Source organism: Callorhinchus milii, unplaced genomic scaffold (assembly GCF_018977255.1).
Source record: "Callorhinchus milii isolate IMCB2004 unplaced genomic scaffold, IMCB_Cmil_1.0 Scaffold18, whole genome shotgun sequence".
In the NCBI taxonomy this organism is placed as follows: Eukaryota; Metazoa; Chordata; class Chondrichthyes; order Chimaeriformes; family Callorhinchidae; genus Callorhinchus; species Callorhinchus milii.
Window position 1 is genome coordinate 1,928,043 of NW_024704759.1, and position 22,218 is coordinate 1,950,260.

Here is a 22,218-nt window from a genome sequence, read left to right on the forward strand (position 1 = left end):
GAGGCTCACCTATGCAAACTCATTGCTTTTTGGCCTCCCCAATTCCTCCCTCCACAGGCTGCAGATCATCCATAACTCTGCAGCCCGTGTCCTCTCCCGCACTCGGCTCCATGACCCTATCACTTCCATCCTCGCCGACTCTACTGGCTTCTCATCACACAGAGGATACAGTTCAAGATCCTGGTCCTCACCTTCAAAGCCCTCCAGGGTCTTGCTCACCACAACCTCTGCGACCTCCTAACCCCCTACCATCCTATTCCTCCCTCCGCTTAGCGGGCTCCGGTCTGCTTCACGCCCCGCCTGGCTTGACCCACTATTAGCGGGTCGGCTTTCCGCCACTTTGCCCCCACCCTCTGGAACTCCATCCCGCAGTCCCTCCGCCTTGACCCCTCTCTTGCCACCTTCAAGACCCATCTCAAGACCCTCCTCTTCGATCGTGCTTTCAATCTTTATTCTGGGCGTGGGCAAGCAGGGGATGGTGCTGGGGGGAGGGTTGATGGAAAAGCAAGGCTTTCAACAACAACAAATTACATCTGCACAGCGCCTTTCAAATTGGGAGGACTTCCCAAGGAGCTGGACAGTCAGGGATCTCGACCCGAGCTGTGGCTTGTGATAATATCTATCAAACAAAATCCTCCACAGCGACACAGCCAGCGATCTCCTCACACCTTCACTGAAATCAATCCCGCGCCTAAAACGATAGTAATTTGGCCACTCAACCCACGGCTGTTTGTGGGGACGCTGCTGTGCACAAAATGGCTGCCGAGTTTCGCCCGCAAAACACAGAGTGAATTCGCTTTACGGTATATCCTGTGAAGCGCTTTGAGACGCCTCGGAGACGTGATAAGGCGCTGTGTCAAATACAAGGATCGTTACGCAACACATTGGGCCAAGACTTTGCAGTTGAGTTGACCATTGGCCCCGCAGCGCCCTCCAGTGGTGGCAGATAGGCAGAACACCCTAATCAGACGAATGCCCAAGTGGGTGTGGGGGACTGTCAGCCCCGCCCCCCTTTTGCTGTCACTCACCAGGCTGCGCGAGGCACGAGGGTGAGTGACAGCACCCGGGGGGCGGGCCTGGAGGTATGAATCGGACCTCCAGCCCCGCCCCGCTTCCCGTCACCCACCGCGTTGCTTCACAGCGGAAAGTGCGGGAAGAAGCAGAGCCGTGAGGTGAAGGCGTCAATCACAGCCCAAACCGCCTCAGCCCGTGGGGGGGCCCTGAGGTATGGCGTCACCTGGTTAATGCAGATACGTTTGTCAAGACAACTGAGAGAGGGTTTGAGAGGGGAATTTCACTGTATATATATATATGTGTGTGGGGGGAATACCCCAAATTACCTCACAATATGTTGAATTAACGAGCTCTGGAGGACAGAACCCTATTTGATCCACAGTTACTGAGATACTCTCTGCGTTGGGTTTCGCGCCTTTCACATCGGGAGAATGGCGCAAAAGCGCCCGACAGACAGAGTTATGGAGCTGAGGTTCGGGGAGGGCGGGGCGGGGGGGGGGGGGAGCAGGGAGACTGAAAGCACGGTCGAAGAGGATCTTGAGGTGGGTGTTGAAGATGGGGAGAGACAGAGGGACTGCGGGGTGGAGTTCCAGAGGGTGGGGGTAGAGTGGCGCGAGTACTGCCCGCCGCTAGTGGGGCGAGCGAGGCGGGGGTACGTGAGAGCAGGCCGGAGCCCGCTGAGCGGAGGGAGCGAACGGTGGTAGGGGGTTAGGAGGTGGGAGAGGTAGGGGGGGAGCAAGTCCGTGCAGGGCTCTGAAGGTGAGGACCAGGATCTTGAACTGCATCCTCTGTGTGAGGGTTAAGATACAGTGTTTTGTAGGCGAATGCGGCAGACAGTTTGCGCCCAGCGGTATCTCTCCCAAACAGACATGAAGTTGGAGAGTGAGTGGTTTTATTTTGGGGGTGTTGGGTGGGGGGGGGGGGATTGTCATGCAGGACCGAGTTTCCAGAGCTCAGCAGAGGTGTCGTGACACAGTGCTGATTTGCTGCCACCGACACTGTGGTTGGGGAGGAGTTCAGAAACCTGCCAGTGCCGAGCGGAACAGAGAGACTTTAGTAAGTAAAGGTTTATTAATTGCACACCCACCAAAACAGAAAATACAAATAACTCCGTTAGAGTAAATACAAAACCCGGGCAGAACAAACAACTGCACTCACAAGCTTGGTAGAAAGGCACGGTGCAGGTATTAATATATACGTGTGTGTGGATACAGTCTGATCGTCGCTTCCAATGCGAACGCAAAGTAGCCCCCCCACCTGCCTCTCTCCACACACACACAGTCACTTATTTTTCACAGCAAATGCAGCGCACAACAGTCAACCCAGCAACAACCCTTGTGGTACAGCCCAGCAACACAACCTACGTGTGGGTTATAAGATGGGCATCACATTCTCTGTTAATTTGAGGGACCACCCCCTCCCTAATCTGGAACCATATCAGGCTACCTGCAATGTTCCTGGTAGATCTAGAGAGCAATTTCTCTCCACTACAACCACTTTCCTCACACATACTTCTACACGCACACACACACACGCAAACATCCACAAAACAAGGGCCATGCATTGAGTGCATTGATCGACGTGTTCATATTCAAGAACGTAAGATATAAAACCTGACACCAGTTGGTTTGAATTGGGTTACTTATGAACCCACACTGGAGTGCAATTCAGTTTCATATTTGCATATTTGAAGAGTTTGATCGAACAATCTTATAAATGACTTTTTTTTAATTGTCTTTCTAAATATATAAACCAGTCTTTGAATGTGGGTTACATTTCAAAAACAAATCCTGGGATTATCTCCCTCCCCCACTTCACATCCATCATTTTACAGTAGGCAAAGATCTTGTGAAACTTTTTTAATACAAATGTAAACTATGTACAAATGTAAGATCCACATTGTAAAATATTTACTATGGCTTCTTCCCATCCTCCAGGTAAAACTCACTCCTGATCCGTGCATAGAATTTCAATGGGGATTGAGTCCCAGTCACTTGCTGACTAGGGCCGAGTTCGACTGAGGCCAAGATTGCTTCACAATTCTCTCAAACGGAAAGGCTGCTTCAAAACAAGATTCCGATCTTTCTCCTTTCAAAAACTTATTTCAATTATCTGCTCATCCATCCAGACAAAACACTCCTGTACAAAACAGCTCCTTCTTGTTCAAATTTTCCCCATTTCAGAGAGAGAAAAAAAATCCCTCAACGATTAAAATGCTCAGTGTTCCTTCAGATTTTTTTCTCTGTCATTCTCTCTTTAAAAAATGCTTTTAAAACAAAACAAAAAATCCCTGATACAAACAGGACGATTCCTGTTAAAACTCTCTGGAAAACCTGATGGATTAAGATCAAAAATATTCAACATTTTTTAATCCTCCCCACCGGAAACCCCAACTCCGCACGCAGAGGAGAAATAAACAACTCAAACACAAAAACACAATTTTTTTAAAAAAACACAGAAAGCAAAATTCAGATTAGAATGAATCTGTGTAAAATATAATAAACCCTTAAATAAATGAGATATGGGGGGTTGGTGGGGTAAGAAATAGTAGGGATCGTAGCTGTCAAACACTGCTCCCCCCACTGCTCAGCGCTGGTGGGATCCGTGATACACAGGTATGCTCATCCATATTCTATTATTGATCAACAGTCGGCAGAAACAATCAACGTGCAATTACTGAACTGAATTAACTGTCTCAGCGCGCAGAGAAAAATTCCTCCTCTCCCCACTCCCGCTGATACCAAGTTGAAATGAAAAATCTGCGCTTTCAGCTGACCAGAGCTGAGTAAAAATCGTTCAATTTCAGGAAAGAAAGAGCCTGCTAATTTTCTTTTAGACATCGAAAAGTGTCAATGTATTTCCCAAGCCTGAAGACCCAGGAGCTTTTTGTCAGCAAATATGGCAGCCATTTTGTACCCTCAGTATCCCACAAACTGCTGTGAAGTAAGTGACTCATTTTTAAATTGGAGTGGATATTGTCAGCGGGACACAAATGAAATGCCCTTTTCTGTTCAAATAGATATTTAATATCCACCTGAAAAACAGGCAGACTGAACCACGGTTTAATATCTAATCCTCCACCCCCTTTTCCCCCCAGTTCTGGGCTGGAGTGTCAGCCTGGACACTGAGGCTCAAGTCCCAACACAGTGTTTGAACCCAATGTCTAGGCTTACAGTTCTTTAAGGCTTGGTGAGTAAAACTTGGCTCCTTACCGTGAATCAAATGAATCCTGCTGTTTCTTCAGTACATTTGTGCAATTTAACATGTGAAAACAAGTCAGATTCCTGAGGTTACCTGGGGTTTCATTGCTGTGTATTTTTTTAAAAAAGGAAGAAACAAACTGTATATTTAGAGATTGGGTTTCATGATATCAGAGTACCTGATTCGTTTAAAAAAGACTAATTTTCAGGCCACTTCCCTTCCGATTTAGAACAATTTATACAAAGTTTCATTTTCTTCATTTAAAATGATCCATTATCTGAGGTGACCTTTGTATCAGGAGTTCGCCCACGGTTTTTAAGAAAAAAACCAAAAGCGAGGCGCTGAGGTGATCCCACACGATGTGGCTGGGCTCGGACCTCGTGGAAAGCGGGAACTCTCTAATTCAGTGGCCTCATCTTTGGTTTGAGACGCTTGTGGTTGTTGGGAAGCTGTAAGGAGTCAGACTCGACCTCGTCGCGGTTGTTATTCCAGCTGGCCTTCAGCGGAGTCAACTCAGGTGCCACCACATCACCGTCCTAAAGGGCAAGGTGCAGGAAAGCAAATCCACCATCACTAGGACTGCATTAGAGAGAGATAAAGGAAGGAAGAAAGAAAGAACTATATTGCTTTTCACATCGGAAGGACAGTCAAAGGCGCTGGGAAAATAGAACAAAATAGAGAATAAAAGAATGGAGAACTAAAGAATGAATGAAAAGAAAAGAACGAACAAACTATTTTGTATTACAATGCTGACCTCATCAAAATGTCTCTAAACGTTTCACAGCGATGACTGTCAAGTATTGTGGCCAATGCGGTACAGCAAGGTCCCGCACACAGCCAGGATGTCAGTGAGCAGTTTATCTTTATTGGAGGCTTTGACCAGAATGCCGGAAGAAACTCCCTTCTATTTTCCAATAGCATTGTGGAACCTTTAACTTCCAATTGAACATACACAGGCAGGACCTCAGTTTAATGACTCATGTGAAGGACGGTGTCTCTTGACAATGTCACACTAATCCCAGTCACTATGCTCAAAGTCTCTCCTTGCCTACATGGGGCTCGAACTTACAACTCTCCAAGCTAGAGGCACGAGAGGGACCGACAGAGCCAGCTGACATTGACAGCTATTGAGAAATGAGAAGGGAGTTTCTCCCCCTGGTATCTTCCACAACAATTGACCAGAATAAATGGCCATCGACCTCACGGCTGTTTGTGGGACCTTGCCTACAAATAGTCATTTACACTAGATCGCGATTAGTGTAAAACGCTTTGGTGCTTTGCGATAAGGCTGTTTCTCTCTCTCTCTCACACACACACAAACAGATGAAGGACAGTGTATATTCTCTGGCGCTGATCCCAGCTTCTCACCCTGGGTTTGGTGAAGTTCTTGTTCATGCACCACTGAACAAAATGCTTCTTGGCCGCCTCCATATTCTGTGGGTCAGTTTTCTTACAGTAAACACGGATCAGCTGTTCCGTAAAGATCACCGGCAGCAACTGAGACACCTGGGGTTGAGCAGTGCAGGGCAGAGGTTCAGATTAAGCTCCCGACAGCAACAAAGAGCGTAAAGAAAGAAAGCAATTTTTAAAATGTCAAAATTAAAAACACAGCAAAAGTTTTACTACAGAATGATAAATGAGGCCTGGATCAGAGAATTATACAGCCCGGGAGGCCATGGGCCCATTGTGTCTTAGCCGTCTCTCTGAAAGCTCTCAGTCCGTTCAGTCTCTAACTCCCCACGTTTTCTCCCTCCTCAGTTATTTACCAAACTCCTTTATAAAGCCACTTATTCAAGTGTGACTATGGACAGACAGATAGACAAGGGGTGGAGGAGTTAGAGGGAGAGAAGTGCAGATAGGTCAACAGGGTCGTTACCTGGTCTTTGCGAATCTTGAATGCTTTGTTCATGTCCTCTTTGGCATAAAAGCGAACCTTGTTGATGGGGTTCTGGTCTTTCATTCCGTAGCTCATCTCAATGACCTGAGCATAACAGAGCGTTACACGTTCAGCCCATTGACTCCACTCGGTCACAGCTGCCCCAAACCCCTTCCTGTGTTGCCTGGGTGTTTTGGGTAATTTCTTTTTCAAGTACACTGATAGAGTCTTGTACCTAATAATAATAATCCTGACCTTTGATACAGCACTGTATTGCATTGGGGAACTTCACAGGATACACTGCAAGATATAGTGAGTGTATTTTGCAGGCGAATATACAGGAATTAGTGCCTATTACAACAACAACTTGGATTTATATAGCGCCCTCCACGTCGGACGGCGTCTCAGAGTACTTTACAGTTTAGGATCCCGGGACCGAGCCTGGGGGAGGGGTGGGAAGGTGACCAAAGGTATGGTCGAAAAGAAAGGTCTTCAGCAGAGATACTGAGGCCAGGATCCCATTCCCCAGCACAGGGGGATTGGGACGTACAACAACAACATTTATAAAGCGTTTTACGACGGGAAAGCTCTGGAAAGTCAAAAGTTTGCATCCGAGCTGCAGGCTGGAGTCTTGAGGGGTAGTTACACAGCGCAAAGAAGGTAGGGAATCACAAGGCATAAGTTGGGGGGGAGGAAAACAGTACTTACAGTGACTATAAAGTCCTCTGGGGCCAGACTGCTGTCCATAGCTTGGAGGGGAACAGCAGCAGCCACCTGCTTGGCAAAATCGTTACGCTCTTCCTGACAGCAAAAAGAAATAGCGTTATTATAGCACCTCGCTGCTTGACCGCTCATCGCCATAAGGCATGACTAATATTTTTTGTAGGGAAGCCAGTCTTGCCCACCCCACCACTGCCCTAGATCGTCAGCTTAGACAGTGAGCTCAAGCAAACGTATCCCAAAGCTTTCTGATGCCAGAGGCTGCCCACTGAGGATTAGTAACAATAACAAAAATTGCATTTATACAGCGCTTCTCACTGGACAATGAGGGTTTGCCCCTGAGCTAGGAGTTGGAATTAGAGAGGGGTGGAAGGCAAGGGGGTGGAGGAGGGAAGATGACCGAAGGCAGTCAGTAGAAGGTCTTGAAAGCGGTAATGGAGGGAGTGATGTGGAGGGATCTGGGATGGAGTTGCAAAACGTGGGGCAGAAAGGCTGCAGGCCTGACCGCCAGTAGTGGAGTAGGCAGGCCAGGGAACGGGGCAAACCAGTGCCCACCAAGTAGAGAGGTTGGTGAAGTTTTAATGGGTCTCAGGTAGGGAGAAGCAAGACCATGGAGGGCTTTAAAAGTGAACCAGAATGCAGCATTCGCAGCAGAGGAACAGCAAGCCAAGCCTGACCTGGTCGATTTGAAGCGGTGCCTCAGGTTGGGTCTCTCCAAGGCACTTATAGAGTTTCCGACAGACGACATTTTTTAAGATTTCCTGCGCTTCACGCAACTCAGCCTTCGGGGAATACAGGATCTGGTGAAAAATCTCATCTGGAAAAGCAACAAAACAGTCAGGCCAGGAAGAGGTTATTTCTAAGAGCTGGCTCCTGAAACTCACAAAAGACGCAATTAATGTTCGCACCTAGAGGGTCATTAGGACTTTGGGATAAGTGGCTTTTGAGAGGCAGGATCAATATAATTGTTCAAAAGGGAACTCAATAAATTCCAAAGCAGATGAAGTGATGTTTGGAGAGAGCTGGGTAGTAAGTGTAATGAAGAGATAGAGTAATAAAGAGAGATGGAGCAGCAGCACGGACACCATGGGTTGAATGGCCTCTGTCAGTGCTGAGGAGTTGTGGCTTTCAGACCGAATCTAACAGCGATCGCTGACCTGTGAGTTTGGTGTAAGCCTCCATGTCGTCAATCGCAGTGGAGATTGTGTATGTCTTTCCCCCCGACCCGGGGATCTCCATGTGCTTGTCTGCAAGTAGCATTGCTTCCATGATCCTGGCGAAAACAACAATAATAATCCTTGGATTTGATACAGCCCCTTATCACGTCATCGAGATGTTTCAAAGCGCTTCACAGGAAATAATGTAAAGTGGAGTGAATGTGTATTTTGTGGGGGGAACGCGACACCAAATTGCAACATCCCACAAACAGCCATGGAGTGAATGACCTTTTTTATTTGGGGGATTGTTTGCCAGGACACCAGGAGAGAGGAACTCTTCTCTTTTCAAAAAGTGCTGTGGGATCTTTAACATCCACTTGAACAGACAAACGGGATCTCAGTTTAACACAATAAGGAGAGACAGAGCAGCAGCAGGAATACAATGAGTGAACAGCCACTGTCAGTGCTGAAAATTTCCTTGCATCCAAACAACAATCCTTGGATTTGATTGAATACCTGTCACGTCACCAACATCTCCAAGTGCTTCGCGGGGAATGACTGCCACGCCTAGTGACTGTATTGTCAGCGAAAGTGGCACAAATGTAACTCAGCTTTACTCACATGATCTCGATGACGTTTCCCACACGATGCTGATAGGCCTTACGGTGCAAACAGTTGCGAGTGTGAAACATATCGTACAAGTTGCCGACCTCCTGGTGTGCGATGGGGTGTGGGGGAAAGGTAGAAAGAGAAAAAAAGCTGTAATACTGGAATATGCAGCATGAGATTCTGAGCGTGAACACAAAGAGAGGGGGGAATGGGTCATCCAATCAAATTCCGCCCTGGAGTCAATGCGCCGGATACCCTCCCCATAATGGGTCAGTGTGGATACTTTCCCACCAGTTGGCGATTACAACTCGACTATTAATCCTTTGAGCGCAATGGCCTTTGATCAGTTACCTTATCTCTGGTGCAGATGAGCTTTCTCTTATTGTCATCACACACTCGAGAAAACTTCAGGCAACGACTATAGTCAAAATTATTCTTCATTCCCAGATGGTGGCAATCCCTGAAAACAGACAATTTAAGATCCTTGTGAGCTCCAGAGTTTGGAAGTAACCGCAATGCTCGCTGACCCAATGGATGCTACATCAAATGCAGGCATTAATATTATTATTTCATTGGAGGAGGGAAGATGACCGAAGGCACAGTCGAAAAGGAAGATCTTGAGACATGCCTTGTTGGAGGCAAGGGATAACAGTAAACAAGTCCTGGTTTTCTGCACTGTTTCAACTGAACTGTGCTGAGCCTGCGATATTTCACCACTGCAGCCAGTAAACATGCATGCGGTGATGAATCAAGACTTTGTTTCCCATGAAACTTCATTGATAAGGCAATGTCTGAAACAAGTGCGGGACCGGCAGTTAGTAAGTGGGCTAGCAGTGTTACAACTTAGGAGATGATTTGCACAGGATATAGTATGTATTTGGGACCAAGAAACCGTTACGATTTAGCCATTTACCCAATTTATAAAATATAACTAGTGCAAATAAATCCAAGTGGCTTTTGGTAGGAAACTGAATGGGACTCGGGTGTATAATAATAATAATAATAATAATAATAATCCTTGCATTTGATATAGCGCTTTTCACGTCTGGAGGACGTCCCAAAGCGCTTCACAGAACACACTGTAAAGTGAATTGACTGTATGTATGACTTAGGTGATTATACGATTTATAACAAAAGGAATTATGCAAGTTTTACTCTATAAGATGTTGGATACCCTTTCAGAAAATAAGGATCAATTAACTGGCACCAATGGAAGGAGGTAGAAAGTAGGAAGCAGGGAGAACTGACTGAAGGGTTTTTGGTTGATTTGCTTGATTTGTAACTTGTGAGCTGAGAATAGAATCGTTTTCTACACATACAGTGTTGAGAACATAACATGGTGTCAGAAGTAAAACTGAACTGAATTGGAAAAGTCTAAGAGATTGAACAGAGACGATAAAAGAGACAAAATGAGTGTTGGAAGAGCAGAAACAGATGTCATGGCAAGATATGTGCAAATACCACGAACATTGAGGTTAGAAAGTAATTTAAGACACAATTGGCAAAGGTTTGAGCAGGATTTTAAAATATTTGTGCAGGCCTCAAATGTGAAGAAAATGCCACAAATACAGCAGCTGGCTATTTTCTTAAATGTGGCAGAAAAAGCAAGGGATTACTTTGTAACTACGGAGAAAAATGTGGACATGCCATTAGATGCAATGATAGAGATCATGTGGGAAAGATTTGTGGACATAATAATGTCACAGTAGATAAGATACAAATTTGGAAGTAAAACATGTAAATTATGGAACTTTAAAAGAAGAAGTGATCAGGGACCAAATTGTATTAGGATTCAAAAATAATAAAATACCCAGCAAGCTCTTGAAAGAGGAGACTTTATCCCCAAAAAATCTCTGCAAATAGTTCTGTGAGGCAGAGGCACTGCGGGATGGAGGGAGGACTTGGGGAGGCCGACAAGCAAGGAGTTCGCATAGTCCAGCCTGGATGTTACGAATGCGTGAATTAGGGTTTCGGTGGCCTCTGGTGTGAGACAGTGGTGGAGCCGGGCAATGTTGCGGAGGTGGGGGAAGGCAGAGCAGGTCATGACACCGATGTGGGGTAGAAAGGATGATTGAGAGTCAAACAAGACCTCAGGGTTCCGGACTGGCTTAGTAAGGTGGAGTGTGCATCCATGGATGGTGATCCTGTCAGCGCCTGAGATGTGGAGGCGGTGACGGGAGCCCATCAGGAGGAAATTGATGAATTCATTGGATTGATGCAGATGAGGAATATGGAGCACGGAGGATATACAGGCCTAAAAGACAAACAGATATAGAGGAAACATGTGAACGGTGTGGATTAGTGCATCCTTTCTGGAGATGGTCAGCGGAAGGAAACGAGTGTTGAGTGTCATCAGTCTGGGCATTACACAAGACAATGCAGAAGTGGACAAAGAGAACCCGTAAGGAGCTATGGTAGAGGAACCCAGGAGACAAGGGGTACAGGACGAAATAATTAAAGAAGGTCAAATAAGCCACAGAGAACTAGAATAGAGCAAATAAGATCAAGGCAAGATGAAATAAGGAACAATGTAACATACATAGTTGGCACGAGATCTAAAAGACAGGTTGAGCGGAACTAGTTTCTGCAGATGGTGGTGAGAATTTGGAACTCACTGCCGGAAGCTGTGGTTGAAGCAAAAAAAGCATCAACCTGTTCAAGAGGAAATGTGATGCATGCATGAGCAAGAAGTGAAAAGAGAAGTGTAGGAGAGGGGAACAGATTCATGTGCCAAGTGATTGCTGGTTAGTGCGAGAGGATTATGAGAGCTGGCTTACCTGGCAAGGTAATCCCACTTGTCCACATCAATCCCAGTGGTTTTATTAGCCACGATATCATACAGAAAGCTCTTGCTTTCAGGCCTCCCTATGTACCTCCACTGAAAGGAGAAGAGCACCAGTTAGTTTCCAATCCCATTGCCACAGGTACCGATGGGTTAAAGAAGTGGGTCAGACATCTGGGGCCTGAAATTCCACCTAGTTTTGTCTCAAATTTTAAGATCAACCAGAATTTTAAGATCACAAGGTTACATCCCAATCCTAGGCCCCCAAAGCTTCTTGTGGTTTTAAAATTCAGGATGACACAGAACTGTGGAAAAATTCTTCAAAAATCAATCTTAACCCTGCAAGCCAAAGCCTTAACGGGTAGGGTGTTCCAAGCTGGACAAGCAGTGGTACTTTTGATGGCAAGCTATACGGTTTTAGCTGATCAGCAGTTACCCCAGCGCACACTCTGGGCTCCCCCAAGCCTAGGCTTTTGCCAATCTGCGCCTAATACTTTCTGGAATTAGGTAAGCAGGATGCATCCCTCCAGAGAGAGAGTGTGCATTCCATTCTTACAATCTGTCTCAAGGAATTTTCGTATGTAGCTGGGATGCATGGAATTCTCAGTTTGGTTTGGATACTCTTAATGGTGATGGGTTTCCTCATATGGCAGACCAAAATAATCTGATATAATCTCACTAACCACCTGTGACTGGGGGCTGCTGCTGCACTCTCCGTTGCTCTGGCCCGCTGTGGCTGGGCCTCCAATCTGCTCCTTAATAAAGTCAATATCCTCTGGGAGCACCAGTCCGTGCTCTTCCAAAACCTCCGTCAGGTCATTGGATTCGATCAGATATTCAAACATCTTCAACGAAGCTTCCTCGTGCTGGCAGGCGATCACCACGCGGGACAAAGAGACACAAGGTTTACAATATTGTTCACCGCTGGTTACCCTTAAAGCTTTTGTCGATTTAAACCCAGTGTAATGGGTCTGCGCACTTGTCTTACATTAGCCCACAACCAGCTGCCTCCTCTCGACTGGCTCCGGCCTTCTGCATGTCCATTTTCCCTCCCCTTGCCAGGGGCCATTACAGCGGTGAGCAAGGGAAAGACCTCCGGCCACTAGTTTTAGAGGAATTGGAAATCGGAGGCCAGCGATGAAAGGTCAGCATTAATCCACCAAGACCTAACCCGAACTCTACTGAGGCCACAGCCCGGGTTAAAATACCTTTAGCATCACCTTGCACCACCCCAACCCAGAGCGTTACCTTCCAATTCAACCCTGGACGAGCTTCCGGGATGAACCTTCCATCAAACATGTGGGAAAACGGCCCGTGACCTGCCAAGAGAAAGGAAAAAGATTTAAAATTCGGGGGCTCGGAGCATTCGACCCACACACATACTGGGACATAGAGGGCAAGGCACAGCTGTTTACTTTCTCAATCCCATTTAAAATCTTATAGATCATATGGTCCCCTTTGAGACACGTCTTTTCAAGACTGAAAAGCCCAAGCTTGTCTAATCACTGCTCATAGCTCATTGTGAGAAGCATTTTTGGTGATCTCCTTTGCACTGCTTCCTGGACCTAGGCACGCCTTATATGATGGTGGCCAGAACGGTATGTGATGCTCTCGATGTGGCCACATCTTAAGTATCACTTCAGGGAATCTAAAGTCAACTCACTGCCAATAAAGTCAGACTCCTCTTTGTCTGGTTTATTGTGACAACATATTGTTTTGACAAGGGAACCAACTAACACCTATAGATCGCTTTCAGCTTCCCCCTTAGCAAGTTCCATTCCATCCAACAGTCATTGCCATTTGACACTATCACCAGCATTAGATTTGATGGATTATCAAGCAAGGAACAAACATCTGCAACAACAGGGTCAATCTCTGAGCCACAGTTTGTTAACTTGGGATGTTACTTATAGTTAACCAAATTATTTGCATTTCTCCAACCTTGACTGCTTGGTCAATGTTAACCCTTATCTGGCCCCCTACACTGCATTCTCTGAATTTGTTTAAAATGCAAACGTTTTTTTAAAATATATAGAGAACAAATACTCTGTGTTAATGTTGGGTTCTGGCATTCAAACAAAGCTGTTAAACAAAGCATCACATAGAAAAGAGAAACAAAAGGACTAGAACATTGTGGAAAGTGTACGTTGTTTAGGTAAAATAAACACAATAATAATCCTTGCAATTAATACAGTGGTTTATTATGTCGGGAGGTTATAGTAAAGCACTTTGCAGTATTTACTGTAAATAATAATAATCCTTGCATTTGATACAGAGCTTTTCATGTCTTCTCAACGTCTCAAAACGCTTTACATAATAGACTGTAAAGTGAATTGACCATATATTTGTGGGCGAAAAGTGTAGTTACTGTGTATTTTTCAGCAGCCAGTGAGCACAGAGGGACATCCCCATAAACAGCTGTGAAGTGCGGGATTAGGGGGAGGTTTTGCTGCTGACGCTTACCCAAGTCGTGGCAGAGCCCTGCGATCTGAACACACAACATGTCCCGGTAGCTGATCTGTAGCTCTGGCTGTCGATCTTGTAAGGATTTCACTAGCTGCCCCGCCAGGTAACCCACCCTGCAGGGAAAACAACAACTTGCATTTCTATGATAATAATAATTCTTGAATTTGATACGGCATCTTATCACGTCTATGAGACATCTCAAAGCGCTTCACAGGAGAAACTGTAAAGTGAATTGACTGTATATTTTGTGGGTGAAATGCGGCAGCCAAATGCACACAGTAGCATCCAACAAACAGTCGTGCATTGAGTGACCAATTTTTTTNAAGGAATTATTACTCCTGGAAAGATATTCTCCAATTGACTAACAATCGGGTTCCTAATTACTGCTAGGCAAACAAGCAGGTGGAGTAAGGAAACTTGCCTAAGGTTTTGCCCCGCCCGAGAATTGAGCCTGGGTCCTCTCGCTTGCGAGGTGAATGTTCTAACCACTACGCTACAGGACCCCATCAAACAACCACCACCACTTACCCTAAGGAATGCTCAAATCTGTTGTGCGAGGCACCAGGAAACACAAAGTAAGTTGCACCAAGCTGTTTGATGTAGCGAAGCCGTTGGAACTGAGGTGTATCGATGATTCGGATGAGGAGCGGGTGAAGCTCAATGTGCCCGTGAATAGGATCATTGAAGACCTACAGAGGGAGCATTACAATAATAATACTTGCATTTGATATTGCGCCTTATCACAACTTTGAGATATCTCAATGCACTTTTCAGGATACACTGTAAAGTGGATTAAGTGCGTATTTTGTGGGTGAAACACAGCAGCCAGTTTGCATTTAGCAATCCCACAAACATCCATGGAGCAATTAACCAATTTTATTTGGGGGATTGTCGGCCAGAAGAGAGAGAAACTCCCTTTTCAAAAAGTGCCCTTAACATCCACCTGAACAAGCAGACAGGACCTTGGTTTAATGCCTCATCTGACAGACGGCACCTCCTCAGTGTGGAGTTTCTGAAGGCAATGGAAGGTCAAGATAAGAACCTTAAAGTGCTAGTTTCTGCTTTTGCTGATAACGCCTTACCCACTGGTTAAGCCCCCCCACCCCCAACCATTTTCCAAAGTTGCTCGAGGAAGATGCTGAACGGGCGGGAGCCTGGGACGTTCTCTCACCTTGACCACAATCGGGTTCTGCAAAAGTAGGCAGATACATTCGAGAACTTTCCACCGCAATCCGAGGGAACTGGAAAGGAAAAAGAATTATCCACTGGTCATCTCAACATGCATCTCTCCCAGGTCATTATCAAGAGGTTAGGCAAACTGATTCACAAAAAAGAAATCAACATGCCACATAATAATAATAATAATGCTTGCATTTGATACAACACTTTATCAAGTCATTGAGATGTCTCAAAGCGCTTCACAGAATATATTGTAAAGTGGAGTAATTATTTTTTGCATGTGAATAATTTATAATAAATTTATTATGAAACTTCCTGTCATCCAGTGACCACAACTGATGCCCTCAGCTCAGAAGCCTAAGGTGGCACACCCTTTCTAATCCGAAACTGGGCCACAGAGAAGCATCTATCAGCTGACAACAATGTCAAAAGTTCATGCAGCAACTAAAAAGTGCTAATCAGCGTTGTGCAGGTTTCCTGTTTTCCTCTCGAAAATGACAACAGACCAAACAGAAAGCCCTCAATTTAGCCTCAGGACTTACTCCACATGCAGCTCCTTCAAGTGAGACTCCGTCAAGTTGGGCAGACAAACTCCAGTTATCTGTGCATCTGGGAAAACAAAAAGGAGTGAACGTCAAAAAACAAGAGTCTAGATTTTCAAACTGACCATGGGACCTATGACAGAAGACAAAGTACACTCCCCTGGACAGTTGTACAAAGTGCTACAGAGAGCAGCAGTTCTCTGTGAAGCACTTTCAATGTTACAGGATTATTGGATTGTACTCATTAAATAGCACATCATCGAGAAATCAATTCAGCCGCAATCTGACAAGTTTCCCTAATGCTCCCCCTTCTCACTCATACACAAATCATAAAGTCAGAAGGAAGAGCCTCCCCAGATCAAACGATCAATATCGCCTTTGCAATCGCTGGGAAAATTGGCTTGTATTGTCAAACTCCGCCACTATTAAACCCTCCGAGACGCTACCCGGCGTGAAGGGTGCTATATAAATTCAACTTATATTGATTAGAGCATTCGCCTCACAAGCGAGGACCCAGGTTCGATTCCCGGGTGCGGCGAAACCTTAGGCAAGTTTCCTTAATAATAATAATAATAATAATAATAATAATAATAATCCTTGCATTTGATATAGCGCTTTTCACGTCAGGAGGACGTCCCAAAGCGCTTCACAGAACACACTGTAAAGTGAATTGACTGTATATTTGTGGGCGAACGCGGCGGCCAATTGCGCACAGCAATGTCCCACAAACAGTCGTAGATTGAAAATGACCAATTTATTATTGTTTTGTTTTGGAGGGATTATTATTAGGCTCTGTGTGGAGTAAGGAAACTTGCCCAAGGTTTCGCCCTCTGCCTGGAATTGAACTCAGGTCTCTCACTTGCAAAGCGAGTGCTCTAACCACTGAGCTACAGGACTCCTTACTCCACACGCCTCTGTTTACCTGGTTAAGTAAGATAAGGCTCTACATCAAATGCAAAGATTATTATTATAAAAGGAAGCACAACACTAGTTTCTACCTTTTTCTTGAAAATAAAGTTATTTACTAGATGTCAAATAACTTTAACAGTCATGACTTGTAAATGAAACAATTCAACAGCAGTCAGATTTTTCACATGCTTCCTTTTTCCAGCTACTGAAATCGGTTAGTTGATGCAGCCTGCTAGAATTAATAATACTTGCATTTGATATCACGCTTTTCTAGACATCTCAAAGCTTCATAGAATAGACTATAAAGTGAATTGACTGTATATTTGTGGGCGAACGCGGCAGCCAATTGCGCACAGCAACAATAATAATAATAATCCTTGCATTTGATATAGCGCTTTTCACGTCGGGAGGACGTCCCAAAGCGCTTCACAGAATATACTGTAAAGTGAATTGACTGTATATTTGTGGGCGAACGTGGCAGCCAAATGCGCACAGCAATGTCCCACAAACAGTCGTAGATTGAAAATGACCAATTTATTATTGTTTTTTGTTTTGGAGGGATTATTATTAGGCTCTGTGTGGAGTAAGGAAACTTGCCCAAGGTTTCGCCCTCTGCCTGGAATTGAACTCAGGTCTCTCGCTTGCAAAGCGAGTGCTCTAACCACTGAGCTACAGGACTCCACAATGTCCCACAAACAGTCGTGGATTGAAAATAACCAATTTATTATTTTTTTTGAGGGATTATTATCAGTCGTGTGAAGTAAGGAAACTTGGCCAAGGTTTCACCCTGCCGGGAATCGAGTGCTCTAACCACTGAGCTACAGCACTCCACAGCTACTTGGGAGGTTGGTTTGGCGCTATACTAATGTAATTTTGTGGTTGTTGGTAACATAAGTCAAACAAAGTTCATAACTCAATCCACGACTGTTTGTGGCACACTGCTGCGTGCAATTGGCTGCCAAGGTTCACAAACACAGTACACAGTCACTTTACTTTACAATATATCCTGTGAAGCGCTTTGAGACGTATCAGCAACGTGATAACAATGTGATAAGACGTTATATCAACTGCAAGGATTATTATTATTATTCAGATGGATAGATACAATAATAATAATTATTATAGATACAAATTATGAATATGACAGACAGACAGACAGACAGACAGAGAGAGAGAGAGAGAGAGAGAGAGAGATAGATAGATAGATTGTTACGCACAGAAGGAGGCCATTCAGCCCATCGAGTCTGTGCGGCTCTTTGACAGAGCGTCACTTTCACTAACCCCAATCACCAGCTTTCTCCCCATAACCCTGCAAACCCGTCTTCCCCCGATACCTATCCAGTTCTCTCTTAAAAGCTGTTATCGAATCGGACTTCACTGCCCTTTCGGGCAGATCATTCCAAATTCCAACAACTCGCTGAGTGAAAAAATTTCTTCTAACCTCCCCTCTGCTTCTTTTGGTAGATATCTTAAGACTGTGACCACGGGTCACAGACACACCTACCAGCGGAAACAGCTTTTCCCTATCTCGCCTGTCGAAACCTTTCATGATCTTGAAGACCTCTATCAGGTCCCCGCGTAACCTTCTCTGCTCTAATGGGAAAAGTCCTAACTTCTCCAGCCTGTCCTCATAGCTAAGGTTCCCCATTCCTGGTATCATTCTCGTGAATCTCCTCTGCACCCTTTCCAGTGCCTTAATGTCCTTCCTGAAGTAAGGTGCCCAGAACTGGACGCAGTACTCCAGCTGAGGCCTAACCAGTGTTTTGTATAGATTAACCATAACCCCTACTCTTATACTCTATGCCCCTACTAATAAAGCTCAGTACACCAAATGCCTTTTTTACTGCCTTATCTACCTGCTCTGCTACCTTTAATGATTCGCTTACTTGAACACCCAGATCTCTCTGTACGTTCACCCCCTTAAGATTGAGCTACCAAGTCTATATTGCCTCCTATCATTTTTCCTACCTAAGTGTATCACCTCACACTTATCCACATTGAAATCCATCTGCCACATGTGCATGTCTGCTTGCAGTTGGTTACAGTCCTCCTCACTATTTACTACTCTACCTAACTTTGTATCATCTGCAAACTTAGAAATAGTGCTCTCTGTGCCCAAGTCCAGATCATTAATATATATTAGAAAGAGCAGTGGTCCCAATACCGATCCCTGGGGGACACCGCTGCACACCTCCTTCCATTTCGAGAAACACCCATTAACCACCACCCTCTGCTTTCTGTCACTCAGCCAGTTCTTAATCCAAACTGCCACTGTCCCCTTAATACCGTGGGCCTCTAATTTTTTTATTAATCTCTTATGCGGTACTGTGTCAAAAGCCTTTTTGAAATCCATGTAAATAACGTCCACCGCATTTCCCTCATCAACCCTCGCAGTCACCTCTTCAAAAAATTCTATTAGATTTGTTAGGCAAGATTTGCCTTTAACAAATCCATGTTGGCTGTCTCTAATTACCTCGTGTTCCTCTAAGTAGAGATTTATTCTGTCCCGGATTATGGTCTCCAGTAGTTTTCCTATTACCGAAGTTAGGCTGACTGGCCTGTAATTTCCGGGTTTGTCTTTCTGCCCCTTTTTGTAGAGTGGGGTAACATTAGCCACTCTCCAGTCTCTTGGCACCACTCCTGTGTCCAATGAAGATTGAAATATAATGGCCAAAGCCTCCGCTATTTGAACCCGTATCTCCCACAGCAACCTTGGGTGAAACCCATCTGGTCCTGGTGACTTATCAATTTTGAGCCCAGTCAATCTTTTCAGAACTTCCTCTCTGTCTATAGTAATCTGATCTATGTCCTCTACCCTCTCATCCAATACTGCGGCATTTGGGGCATCCATTTCCGTTGTGAAGACAGATGCAAAGTACTCGTTCAGTACATCAGCCATGGCCTCTGCCTCCACAACAAGATTGCCGTCATTGTCTTTGATTGGCCCCACCCTACCTTTAACTAACCTTTTTTCCTTTATGTGCTTGTAAAATATTTTAGGATTCCCCTTTATGTTACCCGCTAACCTCTTCTCATGCGATCTTTTAGCCTGTCTTATCACTCTTTTAAGATCACTCCTGCATTCTCTATAATGCGCTTTGCTATCCTCAGTGTCTTGCGTCTTCCAATTGTCGTACGCCGTCTTCTTCTTTTTCATCCTAGACAGAATATTCCTGGTCATCCAGGCCGGCCTTGGTTGTCGCACATTTCCCTTTTGTGGGAATATATCTATTTAGACCTTGAGCTATCGTATCTTTGAAGATCTCCCATTGTTCATGAATCGTTTTACCTGCCATTCTTACTTGCCAGTCCACCGACTCTAGGTCCTTTTTTAGCCCATCAAAATTAACCCTTTTCCAGTCAAGCATTTTCACCCTTGACTGTACTTTGTTTCTGGTCATGAGTAATCTAAATCTATTAATATGTTACCCAGATACTCCCCTACCGAAACCTGTTCAACCTGACCTATTTTATTCCCCAGAACTAGATCCAGCACTGCTTACTTCCTCGTAGGACTGGAGACATACTGCTCAAGAAAATTTTCCTGTACACAGTCTATGAATCTTTCTCCGGCCTTGCCCTTAGCGCTGCTATTTTGCCAGTCTATATTGGGATAATTGAAATCCCCCATTATCACAACTCTGTTCGCCCTACATCTGTCCATGATCTGGTTGCAGATCTGCTCCTCTATCTCCTTCCCGCTGTCTGGTGGTCTATAGTAAACCCCTATCAGTGTAAGCACTCCTTTCTTATTTCTTATCTCTAACCAGATGGATTCTATTGTTGGGCCCTCCGGAGCCTCTTTCCTTTCTACAGCTATAATTGTATCATTAACTAATACAACAACAACAACAACATTTCATTTATAAAGCACCTTTCACGTCGGGAGGATGTCCCAAGGCGCTGGACAGCTGTGTCAGGACCCGAGCAGGGGGGAAATGGTCAGGGTGAGAGGAGGGAAGGGAGGGAGCGAGGAGGAGGTAGAGTCGAGAGGGGAGCTGAAGGCACGGTCAAAGAGAAAGGTCTTGAGACCGGCCTTGAAGGAGGAAAGGGAGGAAGCAGTGAAGGCACTGGGGATGGAGTTCCAGAGCCTCGGGGCTGAGTGGCTGAAGGCACGGCCACCGATGGTAGGGCAGTTAGGGCGGGGAATGTGGAGCAGACCGGAGCCAGAGGAACGGAGGGTATGGGCAGATAAGTTGGGGGATAGTAGGTCGGAGAGGTAGGAGGGAGCGAGGCCGTGAATGGCCTTGTAGGTGAGGATGAGGATCTTGAATTTGATCCTCTGGGGGATGGGGAGCCAGTGGAGGTGAGCGAGGGTGGGAGTGATGTGGTCACGAAGCCTGGTGCGGGTCAGTACACGAGCTGCAGAGTTCTGAATGACCGGCAGTGTGGAGGGAGGGCCGGGAAGGCCGACGAGGAGAGAGTTCCCATAGTCCAGCCTTGAGGTGATAAAGGCGTGGACCAGGGTTTCAGCAGCGTGAGGGGTGAGGTAGTGCCGTAGTCTGGTGATGTTCCGGAGGTGATGGAAGGCGGTGCCGGTTGTGCCGCGGATATGAGGGAGAAAGGACAGCTCAGGGTCGAACAGAACCCCGAGGTTCCTGATGGCTTTGAGAGGTGGAGAGTGCGGCCTTGGATGCTGATGGTGTCAGCGCCTGAGGTGCGGAGGCGCTGACGTGAGCCAATCAGGAGGGCCTCGGTTTTTTGCACGTTGAGCTGAAGAAAGTTGTCTCTCGTCCAGGACTCGATGTCAGACAGACAGCTGTCAGGACATCGGTGGTCGTGGAGTTGAGAGTAGAGGAGGAAAGGTAGAGTTGGGTGTCATCCGCATACATGTGGGAGTGAACCCCATGTCTGCGGATGATATCACCACAGGGGGAGCGTATAGAGGGTGAAGAGGAGGGGACCGAGGACAGAGCCCTGAGGGACACCGCACGAGACAGTGCGGGGGGTGGAGGAGAAGGCATTCGTGGAAACAAAGTGAAGACGGTGGGAGAGGAACGACCTAAACCACTCAAGGACAGGGCCTTGAGGGTTGCGGTGGGAGGACAAGCGGTGCCCATTGCCGCCCCTCCTCCTTTTCTTCCTCCTCTATCCTTCCTGAGCACTTATATCCTGGGATGTATGTATCTCCCGTTGCTGTCCGGGCTGGAGCCACGTGTGGGCTACCGGCAGCACATCCTCAGCCCCTCTCGGGCAGTGGAAGCCGAACCTGCAGCAGCTGGTGACCCCCGAGCCCCTGAGCGAGCGATGTGCCTTTAGGGTACAGACATCTGCGGACACTGTCCCTCTTGTGCTGCTCCAACACTTCCCCACTTGGGGCTGTGTTTTTTTTTTTTGCCTCTCACCCCCTTCTCGTCCCACGAAGCGAAACGGGACCCGAGCACCGACGTACCTCTGAAGAGCTGCTGCACGTCTCCGCAGCCTTTGCTGCTCAGGTACCTGCAGACGTCCTCCACCCCCCAGTCCCTGTAGTCGGCGCTGACTCCGACACGGACCGGGGCGGCGCTCCCCTCCGGCACCGCGAGCGCGTTATCGTCCTCTCGGGGCCTCTTTCGGCTCATTTTCCCGCGGCCGTCACCCCCCGCAGTTTCGGCTTCGAATCGACAGCGGCTCTCCCCCCCCCTCCCCTCCCCTCCTTCTCGGCGGCAGTCGGTGTCCCCCCTCCCGGTCCCGGTCCCCCCGCGCGGCTCTCTCCGGCCACTGCGAGCGGCCGAGCGCATCCCGACCAGGAAATGACGGGGCGCCCCTTCGCGTTGCGCTTCA

At 46.4% G+C, this 22,218-nt stretch overlaps 1 protein-coding gene across 2 annotated transcripts; it reads right to left on the reverse strand.

The window, feature by feature from the left end:
• Positions 1-2,066: 2,066 nt before the first annotated feature.
• Positions 2,067-22,083, reverse strand: samhd1 (SAM domain and HD domain 1). Of its 2 annotated transcripts, none has more exons than XM_042341855.1 (16): positions 21,848-22,083; positions 15,547-15,613; positions 14,997-15,066; positions 14,354-14,514; positions 13,823-13,938; positions 12,608-12,678; positions 12,046-12,225; positions 11,355-11,455; positions 8,929-9,037; positions 8,590-8,681; positions 7,969-8,084; positions 7,489-7,628; positions 6,800-6,892; positions 6,092-6,196; positions 5,584-5,721; positions 2,067-4,751 (listed from the first exon to the last, which is right to left on the reverse strand). In XM_042341855.1, the coding sequence occupies exons 1-16, from the start codon at positions 22,014-22,016 to the stop codon at positions 4,614-4,616; spliced, it is 1,866 nt and encodes a 621-aa protein (XP_042197789.1). In that variant the 5' UTR covers positions 22,017-22,083; the 3' UTR covers positions 2,067-4,613. The 2 variants fall into 2 exon arrangements, with proteins under 2 accessions (XP_042197789.1, XP_007906851.1); XM_007908660.2 differs by having other exon boundaries at positions 12,043-12,225.
• Between the last annotated feature and the right edge of the window lie 135 nt (positions 22,084-22,218).

Excerpts from the sequence above, each read along its gene's own strand:
- samhd1 (XM_007908660.2), bottom strand. The coding sequence starts at position 22,016 with ATGAGCCGAAAGAGGCCCCGAGAGGACGATAACGCGCTCGCGGTGCCG. Across the intron at positions 15,614-21,847 it reads CGTGCAGCAGCTCTTCAGAG|ATGCACAGATAACTGGAGTT; the intron begins GTACGTCGGTGC and ends TTGTTTTCCCAG. Across the intron at positions 11,456-12,042 it reads GCAGCCCCCAGTCACAGGTG|TGGAGGTACATAGGGAGGCC; the intron begins GTTAGTGAGATT and ends TTCTCCTTTCAG.